This window comes from Oryx dammah, unplaced genomic scaffold, assembly GCF_014754425.2.
Source record: "Oryx dammah isolate SB20612 unplaced genomic scaffold, SCBI_Odam_1.1 HiC_scaffold_21, whole genome shotgun sequence".
NCBI lineage: Eukaryota > Metazoa > Chordata > Mammalia > Artiodactyla > Bovidae > Oryx > Oryx dammah.
In genome coordinates this window covers 14,819,746-14,837,301 of record NW_024070205.1, presented here as the reverse complement: position 1 = coordinate 14,837,301, position 17,556 = coordinate 14,819,746, and the positions used below count along the sequence as shown (strand labels likewise).

At 37.1% G+C, this 17,556-nt stretch overlaps 1 protein-coding gene across 1 annotated transcript in view; it reads left to right on the top strand.

Annotated features, from left to right (window-relative positions):
- The window catches only part of RNF2 (ring finger protein 2), a 44,192-nt gene extending 26,636 nt beyond the window's left edge, over nt 1-17,556 (top strand). The window contains exons 2-7 of the mRNA XM_040263806.1: nt 5,715-5,803; nt 8,399-8,559; nt 9,169-9,384; nt 11,758-12,030; nt 12,847-13,018; nt 13,287-17,556. Coding sequence (XP_040119740.1) covers nt 5,717-5,803; nt 8,399-8,559; nt 9,169-9,384; nt 11,758-12,030; nt 12,847-13,018; nt 13,287-13,388 — 1,011 coding nt within the window. The 5' untranslated portion in view covers nt 5,715-5,716 and the 3' untranslated portion in view covers nt 13,389-17,556. The remainder of the gene's footprint in view (nt 1-5,714; nt 5,804-8,398; nt 8,560-9,168; nt 9,385-11,757; nt 12,031-12,846; nt 13,019-13,286) is intronic.

Below are 17,556 nucleotides of genomic sequence, written 5' to 3'. Positions count from 1 at the left end.
CATGGACTGCAGCACACTAGGTTCCCTGTCCTTCTCCACCTACCAGAGTTTGCTCAAACTCTTGTGCATGGAGTTGGTGATGCCATCCAATCATCTTGAGGTTGTTGTATTGAAAAAGCTTTTGAAACCACGTTGAGTGTCCACAAAAGGACTTTGTGATCTGCCATATGTGACAATGCGGAAAGTCAGCATGAAAGTCAGATATTTATGGTCCTTCAAAGAACGTTCTGAATATACTATTGATATTTTCCCTTTGGTTATTGAAGCTGTGAACTCTCACCATTTAACTGTGACTAGATCTTTTCTCAGGGTTTGTTTTGTTTCTGTCACCGCTACTAAAATTATCTTGTCTGAACTGTAATGCTAATATTTGCGTCACAACTTTGAGTATCTACTTTGTGCAAGAAACATTTCTGTTTTGGGTATCTCTTTTCTTATTCAGAAGTGTCATTTAGGTGGAGGTTGGGCCATGGGTAGATCTAGATCTTCTGTTTTGTGGCAAGGATCTTCGGGCAGTAGTCATCTCCTATTACTGGAAAGAATCTACTTTGTCTGACACCTCGTTTCCCTCCTTCATGGGCTTCAGCTCTACTTTCCAGTTTTTCAGATTGTAGTTTTTATCTAGCCTATCCATTCTTACTCCTTTTCTCTTTCTTTGCTCTGTGTATATGTCAGTAGTATGAATATCTAGATGACTCCCAAATACCAGTCATCAAAGTCACAATTCATTCTCACCTGAAAAGCAAGCTAAATGTTGTTCCTGGCTTGGGCAGGAATGAGCTGCAGACAGAAATGCAACTTGTCACTAAACCAAGAAGGGGAAAGTTTGTATATGATTTGGGGAAGGATAGAATTTAGGTTAAATTTAAGTGAAAAAATATATATTGACCTAAAAGCAAAGAGGAACTAGTTCTGGGGAGCTTATCTGTTTGGCAACTGCCAAAAGTGGAAATTTGAGCTTCCTGAATACATGTAGTTCATGTGCTTTAGGCCAAAGTAGAATTTATAACTCCCCTCTGTATATGTGGATTGTTTTGAGTCAAAAAAAAAGGAAGTTTTCATCTCGATCCCCTTTTGATCCTCCTTGGCCGGATCACAGGAGATGTTACTAAACATTGTTGATATCTGCACTGCTGACATGTTCTCAAAAATTGAGATACACCCTCTGTGTTTTCTTGGACTTCTAACTTTTATTGAGGCTTTCAGTGGCAAAGTCAAAGGTCTCTCTTGGTAAATGTCACATTGCACTTAGAAATATGTGGGTTATTTTCAGATATCTTTCAATACTGATTTCTAACATAATTCCACAGTGATAAGAGAACAGACTGTTTCAGTACCTTTAGACCATGAAATTTTTGTACTTTGTTTTATGTCCATGGGTATCTTCCAGTGTCTCCTAGTTTATTGTCTGGGAGCTTGAATAGAACTTGTATCCCACTGTTGTGTGCAAACTGTAGAAATCTTAATTATGTTTTTGAATTGGTTCTCATAGTAATTTTCAGGTCTACTGTATCCTTCTACTTCTCTTTATATTCATTCTGTTAATTTTGAGAGTTTGATATTGAAACTCCAACTAAAAAATCTTAATCTACTTAAAAAGTAATTTAATATATAGTGGGACTATATGTAACCTTGTTCTGTATTTTCCAAATCTCCTGTTATTGTGATACTTTCATAATTTAAAAAAGAAAAAAAATGAGATAGTGGTTTTGGTAATCAGCAAGATTGTATCCTTTTCTTTTTCGTTTTTTTGTAACACCTGCTGTGTTATCTGGTAAGATGGCATCCATGCCATAGCATTTAAGACTAGTTACCAGGGAACTTATGATTGATTGTAATACAGATTCAAACAGAAAGACTGGAAAATTTTCAAAAGTCATATTGATCCTGGTTTTCTCAATGATACTGTGATGTTTTGGAACTACAACTAACTTGTGGTTTACTTTCTAAATCTTAGTTGCCACAGGTATACAGATACCCAAATCAGATAAAATTTGGCTATGTTTAGCAGAACTGATATCTCTAGGAAAAGGCCTTAGGAGAATATTTTATTTGACAGTTCCTATTAGTTTGCTGGGGGAGTGTTTTACAGACAGATGAAAGGAGTGTTCTGTTTATAATTGACCCCAGGGTAACAGTGTTGGGACATGCCTTAGGATTTAGAGTTCTGAGAAATTCCTCCTGTCTTAGTAGTTTTAATTCTCTGATAGATTCATTGTGTTGTTATAGAGTTTATGGTAGAAAAGTGGCACATGTGTTTACAGGGAAGCTGTATTTAAAGGCAGTTTACCTTGAGTTCAGTGAATTCCAGCTTCAGAGCTGCATCCTTGGTAGGTTTGAGGCTGTTGTTCTTTACACACACACATCCCACCCAACCCCACCCCACATATACCCTTTATTTGCAAATATGGAGCAGTGCCTCTTCCACTAATTTTTTCTGATTGCTGTATCTGTCAGTATCTTTACGAATAGGTCCTTGAAACTTAGAGGCTAAAGGATCTTTGGTTTTTTAATCTGAAGTATCATATGTTTGTTTCAGTTTGTACTTTGTCAGTTTTCTAAAGGTCTTCTCACATTTTCAACTGCTGTGTTGGAAATTATCTAAATTTGCAAATTTCCGATCCCCCCCCCCCTTTTTTTTTTAAATCCTGTACTTTAGATGTTAGCCTGTTAAGAAAAAGGACAGATTCTTTTTACATTATCTGTTGGGCCTGTCCCACAATACAGGTTGCACACCTTGATGCCAGTTTCTTTTGTTTCCTATTTATTGTTCCATTCCTTGCTCACAACCTTGAATTTTAGTCTGACTTTTAAAGGAAAGGCATCAGAAAAGGCCTGTGTATCACTCTTGTTTTCTTGCTTTTTCTAGTCCCTTGCATCCCCTAGTCTCCTGTGGAGTGTTTTGTACTTTATTTTTTTCTGTTTCTCCAGCCAATTTTCAACACTTTTATTCATCTGAGAGGCTACAAGTAAATGGAGTCATTAATATAAGCCTGGGATTCCTGGACAGTGTCTTAACAGAATGAAATCCAGTAGCACCCGTTAGTCTCTATTCCTTACGGTTTTGGAAAGTTTTTTATTATGACTGTTAACCTGAACTGTACCTTACTTTAGTTTCCATTGGTTTATCTACCATTGTAGCAGTCTTAAGTGGGTATGGGTCATTGGTTGTCTTCTTGGGGAAGACCTTGAGGAAAAGATAGTTCATTTGGAATTTCAGGGGAGGCAGTAAAGGGGAACAGAGAGTATAAAAGGTGGTGATGCCAAAACATAATGTTGGGTGCATAAGGACGGCAGATTTCAGATAATCTGAATGCTTTTTTCTTTGCTAGAGAGTCTTTAAAGACATGCTGCTTTGAAGTCCAAGTTTAATTTTAAGGCTTCAGCATACCAGTCAGAAAGACTGGCCGTCATATATTTGGTACTTTTTCTCCTTTCTTTTCTAGAGCTTGTTTTAGTTGTATTGATAACACACACTGCATATAGTAAGATCAAGCAATGCTCATAAAGTGGTGGGTTCTTGTTGTTTAGTTGCTAAGTCGTGTCCCACTCTTGGTGACGCTGTGGACTGTAGCCCACCAGGCCTCTCTGTCCATGGGACTTCCCAGGCAAGAATACCTGAGTGGGCTGCCGTTTTCTTCTCAGAGGTTCTTCCCGACCCAGGGAACAAACCTTTGTCTCTTGCGTTGACAAGCGGATTCTTTACCACTGAGCCGCCTGGGAAGCCCATAAAGTGGTGGCTAGAAACCATGATCTAGTCCCTAAAGTACGGAAATGTTAACCTTAGTCCCCAAGTACAGAAATGAAGAAAGGCCTCCTCCATTAAACAAAGTGATGTCTCTTTTAGATATCTCCTATGAGCAGACACTGGTCTCTTGGGTCTCTTGTGTCCGTTGGCTGCTAAAGTTTAACTACATAGCAGTTAGTAGAGCCTGTGCCATCATTTGATCCTCTGAAGATTGAATGATACAGAAAAGACAGTATTTCATCAAGGAGAAGTTTCTTTCACAAAATTCTTTCAATTTATGATTCTCAGAGAATGGAGTTAAAGCATTCAGGGAGATACTCAAAGAACCACAGGATACTAATAATAGAATTAACAAACTCAGCTAGTCTAGTGACTGCAACTCAGCTATAATAGCTGAGAAAAATTGCTGAGATTTCAGATTACTGTTGGGAACACTGATCAGGGATCATACAGGACCTGAATGATAATTTTAGTTCAAGGACAAAAGGCTTTTGCTTGTTTGGGAGTCCACTAGTTCCAGTAAGCAAAATGAACAAGTCTTTAGGGTAGACTCAGTGGACAGCCTCAAAATTATAAACAAAATCCATGATTCACTCAAATTTGAAAAATTTGAACATTTCACATTTTTGCTTGGACAAAGGAGAAACTTCATGTGGAAATGTAGCTTTCTGTCAATGAGACAATGTGTATTGAATTTTAGAGGGGACTAGAATGGCACCCAACTCCGGTACTCTTGCCTGGAAAATCCCATGGACAGAGGAGCCTGGTGGGCTGCAGTCCATGGGGTCGCTAAGAGTTGGACACGACTGAGCAACTTCACTTTCACTTTCACTTTTCACTTTCATGCATTGGAGAAGGAAATGGCAATCCACTCCAGTGTTCTTGCCTGGAGAATCCCAGGGATGGGGGAGCCTGGTGGGCTGCCGTCTGTGGGGTCGCACAGAGTCGGACATGATTGAAGCGACTTAGCAGCAGCAGCAGAATTTAGGTTAAAGTTCAATGAAGTGCTTTTACTTAAAAAAACAAAGTTGAGTTAATTGCTCATTAGGTGGAGTCTTGAGCAGATATTTTAAAATGGTATCTGCTAAAAGTGGAAAATTCAGCATCCTGGATACAGATAGATCATGTCCTTCATTGTTTATGTGCCAGTGTAGAGTATATGACCTACTGTGATAAAGTTGTGTCTTGAGGCAAGTGTGATATTTTTCCTTCTCACTGTCTACTGGACCACTCTACCTCCCTTAGTGTTCCATTAAATAATTAGAACTCAAGGAGACCTTGAAATTGTATCAAATGGTGAGCACTAGGAGGAACTAGGACATTCAGCCAGAAGTAAAGAAAAATCAGGTGGGATGTGATAACAGTATCCAAATATTTGAAAGACTGTTGTGTGGAAAAATGGCTCGACTTAAATCAGCTTGCCTCCAGAGGGCAAGCTGTAGGGGTGGGTAGCTAGCAGTTTTGGACTCACCACTAGGAGGAGCTTTCTGAAGTATAAGCTGACGGGAGTTTCCATGAGTGGAGCTGTGAGAGCAGAGGCAGGATGGCTGGGGCTTAAAGCGCTTAGAAGGCAGATTCTGTGTCTCTGGGGAAACCTTGAACCAGGTGGCCATGCTGAAAAGTCTGACATTTTCCTGACTTAGTTCTAAACTCCATGAACACTAGTTTCAGAAAGATACTTGCTATCTTGGGTGAAGAGGACTTTCTATACATGAGTAACAATGAAGCATTCTCTGTATGCGGGCTGTTAGATGTTCAGAGATCAGTGATAGCCTCTTGCTGTCAAGTATCTTGTATTTATAAATGGAAATATTCTTGAGCTTTTCTTCATTTCCATTCTTGAACCAGTGTGTAACTTTTTTTTTTTTTACTATTATTCTCAGGATTTACAGTGTCTAAAAATTATTTTTGAGATTTACTTCCCTTTCAGATACTAAAATTGTTTTTCTCTCCTCTTTATTCCCAGCAATGTCTCAGGCTGTGCAGACAAATGGAACTCAGCCATTAAGCAAAACATGGGAGCTCAGTTTATATGAACTACAACGAACACCTCAGGTAATGCAGACCAAGATAATTTAGGGAAAATATGAGACATATGAAAACTGGAATATATTTTTAGAAAATGAAAATTTGAAAGGCCATAACTGTAATAATACATTTATATACAAAATAGTCCTAATTTTTGTGTATGTTGGTTGACCATTCATTGAAGAAATAATTTGAGTGCCTATTGTGTACCAGGTCCTAAATTAGGGACTAGGTAAAGTGGTGAATAAAACAGATGTGGCATCAGCTCAGGAAGTTTAGACATCAAGCAAGTAAATTACACATATGAGAAGTTGTATATAGGAAAGTTCCTCAATGCTGTAGTAACTAGGGAAGACTATTTTGAGAAGGTGAAGATGGGAAAGACGGGGAGAGGAACAAGTTTGAAGGAGATAAACATCCTTAAAACTGAAGTCTGAAAGTTTGAAATGCCTGTAAGACAAGCAGAAATGCTACCTAGGGGTCTGGGCTAAATATAAAGTTTCAGGACTTGTCAGTGCATTTTGAGCACAGGAATGCCAGATTACCTAAAGAGAGATGAGCAGAAGGCTCAGAACTTCATCCAGAGGAGCTTCAGCATTTAGAAATTAAGTAATAGGAAAGGAGGCTGAGAAGGAACAGCCAGAGAAATGGAAGGAAAAATGGGAGATGAGGAGAGGAGATAAAAAAGAGAGAGTGTTTCAAGGAGGATGCAGCTACTGTGTTCAGTACTTCTGAGAGGATGAATAAGATGAGGATTACAAGAGTGAACATTTGAGTTGGCGGTATATAGTTGGTAACCCTTGAGAAGGATAGATTCACTTGAGTAGGTTGTGCTGTGTTAAAGAGAGAGGAGGGGAGGTGAAGGTGAATAGGTAATGCTTTAGAGAAGTTTGACTGTGCAGAGATGCCGAAATGAGTGAAAACTTGAGGGGAACGTAGAATCAGGAAGTTTTAAATTTTGTTAGAAGTGGAACTACTCTCACCCCAGCTCCCTCTGCACACGGCTCTAAGGTTCACGTTTCACTGCAGCAAGCCTATGTTAATCCAGATTGATTTAGTGAGGAGGGAGAGAATGCTGAAGTCTGAGAGCAGACAGAATAATTGAAAGGGGAGTATGCTTGAGAAGGTAGAAAGGAACGTACATTTGATAGGAAGTGATGTACTTTCTCCTTGTAATAAGAACGAGGAAGATGCCTTATAAAGATCAGGTAGAGAGAAAATGAGAGCTCTCTTTTAATGAAGTAAGGTAATCTGTTTAACGTCTACATGATGGAAGGTCTGCAGATAGAAGAAAAGGTGTGAAAAACACTGTAGTGAAAAGAAAAGCGAGTTTTTACTGATAGCAGTCTGGTTGTGTGATCCCTCCCCTTTTCCCCTCTGCATTGCTACACAGATGCACAGGTACAGGAATGCAAACCTAGATGGATGGTTTATCCAGGCTTGGGATGTTGCTAGGCAAGTTTTCAAGAGCCCAAGGGGGACAGGCTTGATTACTAGCTGGGTCATCATCATACCCTGTGTGATTTGTAAAATGGAGGTTATAATTCCTAAGTCAAAAGTTTGTGTACATATTAAAGGTTGAAATAGATACTTGATAAGGGACAGTATCTACAGTTTCATTGTCTTTTTTTGTGGAGTCATCAAGCTTTGACCCTAAAGAGAAAACACAAATATGATGGAGAGCCAGTGGAAATAGGAAGTGTCAGTAACCCTGTTGGAAGCCCTCATTTCTACCTGCATCCTCCTTTTCATGGCCACTAACTACCTCTTCCCTCAATCCACAGGAGCCTGTATTGGTGCCTTTGTTCTCAATGCCGCCTTGTGGGAAGGGTAGGTAGTGGTAGTGATGCAGAATGTAGGAGTTGCTGATCTGTGCCTTTGGGAGATGTGGCCTGAATTCTACATTGGAACTCCAAGTGCATTTCTCACTGATAACAGTTTTAGTCATGACAGTTAGAAATAATACTTGTTACTTCAGACAGACATGCTGTAGTTTAAATCAGTTTGTAGGCTAGCCTGACAACCTGACCACTTGGTATAAAACTGCTCTGTGGATCAAGATTTTTTAAGGTTTAAAAAGTGATTTTAAAGCAGAATCCTGTTAAACTGTACATAGAGAATATTTAAATTCATATTTTAAAATCTTTTAATGGATGGCATGAAATATACAGTTTATTATCAAAATGGTACACTGTCGCAGATGGAAGAATTTTTAGGGTTCCTTTAGCCTCAACGTCCTCATTTTGCAGGTAAGAAGATAATGTTAAAATATTTAGAGTTGTAGAGCTAGTTGTTGAACTAGAATCTAAGCCATCTGACTCCATATTTAGTGCTATTTTAAAATTATACCAGGCTAATTTACCATTAGTTATCTTTTAAATATATGACAAGCTATCTTTAACATTATGATAACAGATTTATATAATGCTTTGGTGCTGGGGCTGAGGGAAGTTGAAGGAGATTATAGATAAAACAAGATTGGTTGTGAATTGACAGTGGTGGTGACTTGATGATGGCTACACAGGTGTTCATTTTTGTCTCTTCTGTATTCTTATATGTTTGAACTTGTCCATAACTTTTTAAAAAAAATTAGCATTTAATTTTAAAGTGATGTTTTTACAGGAGGCAATAACAGATGGCTTAGAAATTGTGGTTTCACCTCGAAGTCTGCACAGTGAATTAATGTGCCCAATTTGTTTGGATATGTTGAAGAACACCATGACTACAAAAGAGTGCTTACACCGTTTTTGTGCAGACTGCATTATCACAGCCCTCAGAAGTGGGTATGTTAAAATGAGTGACACCTAGGTATTTAAATTATGTGAGGACCGTATTCTAGTGCTTTATCTAAAGTCTAGGTTGTAATTGTTAGAGAATCTTTGTTTTGAAACAGTTGGTTTTATATAATTTTAGAAGCTTTTCAGGATGAGTTTTTATTTTGAGGAAACTACAAAGTTTGAAACCATGGTTTTTTCCACTTCTTACGTATATAAAATAATATCCTGATGAAAGCTATTTCAATAAAATAATTGATAACGTGAATATATATTAATGGATAGTTTTTTCCTTATATGGCATGGATATCAGAAAGGGGGACATTGTATTAGGAAAGACTAGATTTTCATTTCTAAAATGGTTATATATAAATTATCATAAGGAAGTATTTAGATTTTTCTCTATTGGCAAGTAGTAGAGAGTATCTCAGGTTTCAAAGATCGTGCTTGTAGCCACTAGTCAGATATTCAAGGAAAGTCAGGTTAATCAGTTTAAATTTCTGTGACTTAGTAAAGGTATTGGGGAAAAGATGATACTAATCTGGAAGCTGGCTGTTTTTGTCTTCAGCCCAAAGATACTGGCGTTACTTATATTTTCTTTTCCCTCTTTTTATTTAGCAATAAAGAATGCCCTACCTGTCGGAAAAAGCTAGTTTCCAAAAGATCACTAAGACCAGACCCAAACTTTGATGCACTCATCAGCAAAATTTATCCAAGTCGTGATGAGTATGAAGCTCATCAAGAAAGAGTATTAGCCAGGATCAACAAGCACAATAATCAGCAGGCACTCAGCCACAGCATTGAGGAGGGACTGAAGATTCAGGCTATGAACAGGTACGGGTGAGAAGGCAGAGAGGGTGGCCACTTTTCTGAGTGTTTTATTAAAGACTGAATTTACTTACCACCTTCCATTTTGAAAAAGATAAAATGCAGTAACTAACAGTAGTTCTGTGTAATTAGTTTTTCATGCAGGTATAATATATGTCTCCTGGTGGCTCAGAGGTTAAAGCATCTGCCTCCAATGTGGGAGACCCGGGTTCGATCCCTGGGTCGGGAAGATCCCCTGGAGAAGGAAATGGCAATCCACTCCAGTATTCTTGCCTGGAGAATCCCATGGATGGAGAAGCCTAGTAGGTTACAGTCCACGGGGTCGCAAAGAGTCGGACACGACTGAGCGACTTCACCTCTTTAAAGTAATAGAATCATAAAAACAAAACAAAAACCTCTCATATACCCACTTCTGTCTCCACTCACCACTGTACTTCTCTTCTTCTCTTCATAAGAGTTGTCTGTGCTCACCACCTCCAATTTCTTCCCATTTTGAACTCCCCCAGTCAGGGTTTACCCCCACTCCTCATATCACCCTTGTCAAAGTTATCATTGACCTCCATGTGGAAAAATCTAGTCGCTGATTCTGAGATCTCATCTTACTTAATATTTTACACAGTTAATTTCTCTTTTCTCTTTGATTGGTTTTCTTTCCTTGTCTCTCAAGAGATCATATTCTCCTGGTTCCCTTTGTATGTCATTAGCTGTTTCTTGTCTCCAAACCTAACATGTTCAGTATTGCATTGTCGCTTTTCACCCCCTACTTCTCTTCTTTCTTGCCTGTTTCAGTTGATGGCAGCACCATCATCACACTTGCTTTAGCCAAACATTTTGGGGTTACTTTTAATCTCTCTTTTTTCCCAGTCTGTATACCAGTCTGTGAGTAAATATATTTTTAGCTTTTCCCATAATACATCCACGTTGGTATAAGCAGCCACTGTCTTTCGTTTGAAGTATTGAAGTAGCCTCCTGATTGGTCTTTCTACTTTCCATGCTTACTGCCATACCATCTGTTCAAAGCACAGCAGACAGAATGATAAGGTGAAAGTCAGGTCCAAGTTCTCCTTTGCTTTGAGGCCTCTAATAGCTTCTCTTCATAGTCAGGCTAAAAGACCTTAATGGTAGCTTCCAAAGCCTTACACAGTCTGAGCACTTTCCTCACCCCTATTCTTTTTTCTGCTCTGACATCTCCTTATATGTTTAGGCCTCAGGGAGAGTCAGGACTTTCCAAAGCTACATCCCAGTCTAGCGGCTTTCACCTTGGCTAAACATCAGAATCACTTGGGAAGTTTTTGAATCCTGGAGCCTCAAAGTTATCACTTCAGGCTAAGTAAATAAAAATCTTTGATTAGGGAATAGGCATTCATATTTAAAGGTTCTAGAAGTGATTCTGAAATGCAGACATTCAGTCTTCTACCTGGAGAAAGAATCCCCTTTGTGAAATCCTTTATGGATAGACTTTCAATTTTGCTTGAACATTTCTAGTGGTGGGAGTATGTGACAGAAGCTTTGTTCCATTGTTAACAACATTATTAAAGCTTCTTCGGTGTTTTTCAGACTTAGCAAGCTTGTTTCTGCCTTGGCGCCTTTATACTTACTGTTCTGTCTTTCAGGAACCTCTTCTAGATAATCTACATGGCACACACTATTTTTTCAGGTGTCAGCTAAGTTTCCATTTTCCACCCCAATTATAAAATAATGGTATTGTTAACTGCCTTGACGGTTGTTTTGATGAATAAATAAGGTGTACATGAAGTGCCTTGCCCAGTTACCGGTTTATAGCATTTGAGCTTGTTAGAGAGACGCTTCTGTATTTGTGCTCTGTATTTAGATATCTCATCTTTTGTATTAGAATAATTTTGCATTGCATTAGCCGACTTTGGGTGAGGTCAGCAGGCAGAGAGTGCTTACATATCTGAATCATACCTTTCTTTTGATTTAAAATCTCATAAGAAAAGTCTCCGAATGTAAGTATTTGCCAGTAGTCCCTATAATCAAAAAAGAAATTTTGTTCAGTGAATGTAAATATTTGTTAAATTTGTTCAAATGTTTGCCTGTGTATGTTTCCCTAAACTTCAGGGACATGTGGGAAATAGATGCCGTTATTCAACTTGGAGTAAATTCAGTTACTAAGATGTTTTTAGAATTTAGGTGTTTTCTTTTTTTTTTTTTTGTCCACGTGGCTTCAAGATCTCAATTCCCCAATTCCAAGGGCTGAACCCAGGCCACAGCAATAAAAGTCTGGAACCCTAACCTCTAGGCTACCAGGGAACTTAGAATTTAGTAACTTTAATAAATGTACTTCTAACTTGATGCATGGAGAAGGCCTACATGTAAATTTCATGCAACCTGTTTTTGTGTTATTTTCCTTTTAACTAGATTGCAGCGAGGTAAGAAACAACAGATTGAGAATGGTAGTGGAGCAGAAGACAATGGAGACAGTTCTCACTGTAGTAATGCGTCCACGCATAGCAATCAGGAAGCAGGACCTAGTAACAAACGGACCAAAACATCTGATGATTCCGGGCTTGAGCTTGATAATAATAATGCAACAGTGGCAATTGACCCAGTAATGGATGGCGCTAGTGAAATTGAATTAGTATTCAGGCCTCATCCCACACTTATGGAAAAAGATGACAGTGCACAGACAAGGTAAGTGTGGGTTAGTTTCAGATTATGTGAATTTAGAATGTTTACTTTGGAGTTAGAAAGCAATTTCAGGTAAGAAGTAAGGGTGATATTTGTCATCCCATTGTTGCCAGAGGCCAGCTGGATAGTTTAGCTGCCTGCATTGTTGTTTTTATTCCTCATGTGCTTGCCGTCTACAGATGCATATCTGAAAGGAATGACCCTCCTAGGCCGAGGAGGAGAAAGGATCATTTAAATGTCTTAACAATAGTGCTCTAAAATTTTTGGCTGGCCAGCATGGCTGCTTTATTGTATCTCTCCAGAGAGCACACTACCTGCCATTAAGTACAGATACGCATCAGGTTGAGTGAGTGATTGAATGATACACCATGCTTTAAAAAAAATCTGAGAATTAGCCCTTAATGCTCATTCTGAAAAACCTAAAATTAATTCTTAGACAAGAAGAAATTTGCTTATATTCTTAGTAGTATTCTTGCTGCTGTAGATTCAGAACTGATTGTTGGGGTTGAGTGGTATGTTCTTTTTTTCCTCTTAGTACAGTGTGTATTTCTATTTGATTTTTGTTATTTTATGTCATATATTATGGATGGTGAGGTAGGTAGAGCTTTCATGGCCTGGTGGATGTGAGCTTGTACCTTTCTCTCTTCTGTACCTTTCAATAGGAAATTTTTAGATAATAGAGGAATTAATTTCTGATATTATTTTGTCTATAATTGAGGTATTTGCATTTTGTATGGCTTTTTGGAAATGTGTTTTATAATTTACATACATTTTTATCATTAATCTAGAAATTAAGGTTTTAATGATTTGTTTTTCCAGATACATAAAGACTTCAGGTAATGCCACTGTTGATCACTTATCCAAGTATCTGGCTGTGAGGTTAGCTTTAGAAGAAGTTCGAAGCAAAGGAGAATCAAACCAGATGAACCTTGATACGGCCAGTGAGAAGCAGTATACCATTTACATAGCAACAGCCAGTGGCCAGTTCACTGTAAGTATTTAAAATAATAGGCTGTTGATATTGGGGGCACATGGAGCATCTGAGAGTGGCAAGTTGTGGGATGGGGCCTAATAAAATGGTACATACACTGAAGAGAAATCGCAGCAGGGTAGTTAACTTGATGCATCCATTTTTCTTTTATGGATGGTATAAATGACAACAAGTTTATCCTCAGGGTTTTCAGATGGACTTTAATGTAGTTCCATCTCACTGTTTTGTGCTTTGAGTGGTTTTCACAATTGTTTCTTTTTTGTTTTAGGTGTTAAATGGCTCTTTTTCTTTGGAATTGGTCAGTGAGAAATACTGGAAGGTGAACAAACCCATGGAACTTTATTATGCACCCACAAAGGAGCACAAATGAGATTTTACTAAAACCAGTTCTGAGAATGAACTTTTTTATAGCCTATTTCTTTAATATTAAAGATGTACCGTCATTACTTTTATGGACAGAACATTGGATATGTTATTCAGTTTTCTTTCTGAGCCAGATTCGTTTACACTATTAGAATCTTTTCCCCTTAATTTAAGATCTCCTTTTTGGAAGAAACTGCAATTATTCAGTACTTTTTCTTTCCTTTAAAAAGTATATCTAAATTGTATGTTTTCACAAAGTGTGGTTCCATTTGGAGCATCTTGGAGCTTTTGACCCAGGAATTTTTCATAGTTCTGTATTCTTGAGTGAAGATTCAGTTGGCCATCTTTCTCCCTCCCTTCAAAAGTTTTTTAGGCCTACAGAATGTTAAATATGTATTTTGACTTTTTTTCCTGGAGTCTTGTATATTTATAGTTTTCTATATAAGCTGTAGTATCTTCATGAAGACCAAGGCTCAAATTTACTGTGCTTAAAAAACAATTCTCATAGGATTATTATTTTCATGGTATTTTCTTCCATAATATCTCATTTTTAAAGAAAAGTTCTTTATGAACTTAGTGTCCATTGTCATGCAATGTTATTTTCTTCCATTTTTGTCCCTCTAAATTTGGAATTTCTGATCCTGGGAAAGAGAACCAAACAAGGTCTCAAGTTCTGTGAGAACTTGGTTCATTCACAGATTTCATTGAAGAAAGAAAAATTTAATTGTTCTTATGTAGTTTTGCAAGTGTGTATTTTAAGAAGTCTTTTTCTTTGTATTTTATTGTCACCTCATTTCATTATGTGTATGTTTTTTCCTATTAAAATACCAGAGACATGGAGATATTTTGCACTTTAGCCTTGATGAAAAGTACAAGATATGTTCAAAGCTTCCCTAATTCTTTTCTTATTGGTAGCTGCATAAGTTTCAAAAATAACATGGCACATAGAACTAACAGTAGGGAAAATTTGCTTCTGTTTGAAAAGTGTGTTTAGCATTTTGGGTTGCCATATCAGTTTATAAATTTGGTGCTCTGCTAATTACACTGTATCTAGAGAAGCAAGCTAATGGAGCTTGAACCCTGCCTTGATGTGTAGTAAATAATAATTCTGTAGAAGAATGTCAGCCAGAATGGTAAAAGTCATTCTACTCTTCTTAATTTAGTTTTATAATGAAGGACAGTGTGTGGTGTTTGGACCTGAAAGGCTTTATGATTACAGGTCAGAAATAAGATTGACTTGTGTTGTTTTTTTTGTCCCTGTCCTGATTTCAGGTATGTTTCCAAGTTTATATTATCACAGTATTTATGAAAACATGTTTGCCTTGGGAAATTAACCATAAAAGGTTTATACCAGGGGAAAGTTACCCTCCAATACCATTGTAACTGAAAGCCTGTCTAGTCGTTGTAAATATTTACCTGTCATTTTTGACAGATCGGGGCCAGCTTGATGTTTTAAATATTCACCCAAATATGAAAACTTAAAGGCTTGTTCAGTTTTTTACCAGTTTTTGGAAAATATTTAAAATCTGTTTTTACAATTTTTTTTTTTTTTGTAATCTGTGCCATGAAGTTTGAAAACCACCAAATATCAAGGAAAATTTTGTATTCAGTTCCTTTTCTGGTGTAATGTTAAATTGTATAGATTATTAATGCATGTCCACTGAATATAACCCTGGTTTTGTGATATAACTGCTTAGATTTTATTGGTGATATTAGATTAGTGGTTGCATTAAACAACTAAATTTCCATTGTGATTATTAATTGACATTTGTCTTTAAGCAAAAAGTTATTTGTGAATATAAGCTTTGTGCTTAGAGAATGTATGTGTTTTTATCCATCAGTATGGGAGGATATAAATTCTTCGCATCATTAGTGAATTTACTGGATGTGTAATCCTTTGCAAAATATAATTACAGGTGTTTGATAGAGCACTGAGTGTATAGTGTTGTGTGTGTGTATGTTTGTGTGTGCTGGAGGTTGGGTACTGTTAAACATACTATTAACTATGAGTGTTTCATAAAGTATTATCCAAGTAACCTCTATAACCACCTTCTCAACTGAGAAATGAGACTCACTAAATAGGGCCTTTGGATTGTACATTATCATTTTAATATTTATTAATATTATGCTAAACTATATATAACCTAATTTATCACTTTAACCATACAATTGAATGACATTAAGATACATTCAGAGTGTTGTTTAACCATCACCACTATCTGTTCCTGGAACTATCATCCCAATCAGAAACTATACCTGATAAGTGATACACCCCAGGTAAACTCTATTTTTCTTTGAATTTGACTACTTTAGGCATGTTATATATGTGTAATCATGCAGCATTTGCAGCATTTGTCCTTTGTGTCTTAATGTTTCATAACATAATGGTTTTAAGGTTCATCCAAGTTGTAGCATATATCAAAATTCCATTCCTTTTTATGGCTGAATAATATTCCAGTGTATCCATTCATGTGTTGATGGGTACTTAGACTGATGGAAACTTTTTGCTATTGTGAATGCTGCTGCTGTGACCATTTTTGTACAAGTATCTGTTTGAGTTCTTTAAGTTCTTTTGGGTATACACTTAAGAGTGAAGTTGCTGAATCACATGTTAATTTTATATTTAATTTTTTGAGGAACCTCAGACTTTTCCACAATGGTTGCACCATTTTACAATCCCACCAACAATACAGAAGGATTCCACTCTTTCCACTTCTTCACTAACATTTGCTGTTTTTGCTTTCAGTAGCTGTGCTTATGGGTATAAAATGTTATTTCATTGTGTTTTTGAGTTGCATTTCCCTAATGGCTTGTGATGCTAAGCATATTTTCACATGCTTACTGGCCATTTGTATATCCTCTGTGGAGAAATACCCATTTAAGTCTTTGCCCATTTTTAATTGGATTGTTTGTGTGTGTTGTAGAAGTTCTTAATATATTCTGGATATTAATCTGTCATCAGATATATGATTTACTCATATTTTCTCCCATTCTGTGGGCTGGCTTTTCACTCTTTCAGAAGTGTCCTGTGATATACAAAAGTTTTTAATTTTGATAAGTTCCCATTTTTCTATTTCTTGCCTGTGCTTTGGTATCATGTATAAGACTGCATTGCCAAATCTAATATCATGAAGATATTCCTCCAGGAGTTTAGGTCTTTTTTTCCATCTTGAGTTTTGTATGTGGCAAAAGATACGAAATCACCTTTGTTTGCATTGGATGTGAAGTTTCCAAGCACCGTTTGTGGAAAACATTGCCCTTTCTCCTCTGAATTGTCTTGGCAGCCTTAATTAATTTTCAGTTAATGAAAGTCAATTGACCATACATATAGCATGGCTTATTTATGGGCTTGTATTCCCTTGGTCTGTATGACTTTTCTTTTGCCAGTACCACTCTGTTTTGATTATTGTATCTTTGTAATTAGTTTTACATTATCGTTTTAAGTCTTCTGAACACTGGGAACGACAATATTTCACTTGTACCTTAGGACTCTCAACTTGGAGAACTAAACTTGAAATAATTGAAATGCCAAATGAGAAAAGATCTCTTTTAAATTCCCACCACATTTCTACTTAGAAATACTTGGTTTACTAGATCTTAGAAACATAATTATTAGAAAGGAAAAGTAACTAGTGTTCCATTGTGGTAACTATAAAAATGGCTTCCTTGATAACTTTTCTGAATTAATGGCGTAAGGACTGCTGAAAATCTGTTGTTCATAAAAACAATGATAACACTAAAAGTTGTTAAAATCAACTTTGTCAGAACTCTCAAAAAAAAAACAAAACTAAAAGCTTCCAGTAGTCTAAAAAGCATTTATTCAACAGAAACTGTAACAACATGGTTTGTAACATTTTAAATTTCCCTGTCCATCTTTCCTCAGTTCCAGGTCAGCTTTGAAAAGGAGCAACCTTGCAACTGTTAAAACTAGCAGCCTCTTAAACCACTGGAGGGAACTTGAAGCACCACAAAAAGCCCACTCTAGAGAATTGTCACTATTTGACCTGTCTGGTACCTCACTGAAAAGCTCTGTGTTCTTAAGAGTTTTGTCTTTATTTGACCTGACTCCACTCACTCTGTGCAAACATCTGTATCTTTAGCCTGTTTACCATAGAAGCTGCTTGAGGCTGTTTAGTTGAGGCTAAACAGATGCTGACCAAAAAAAAAAAAAAAAA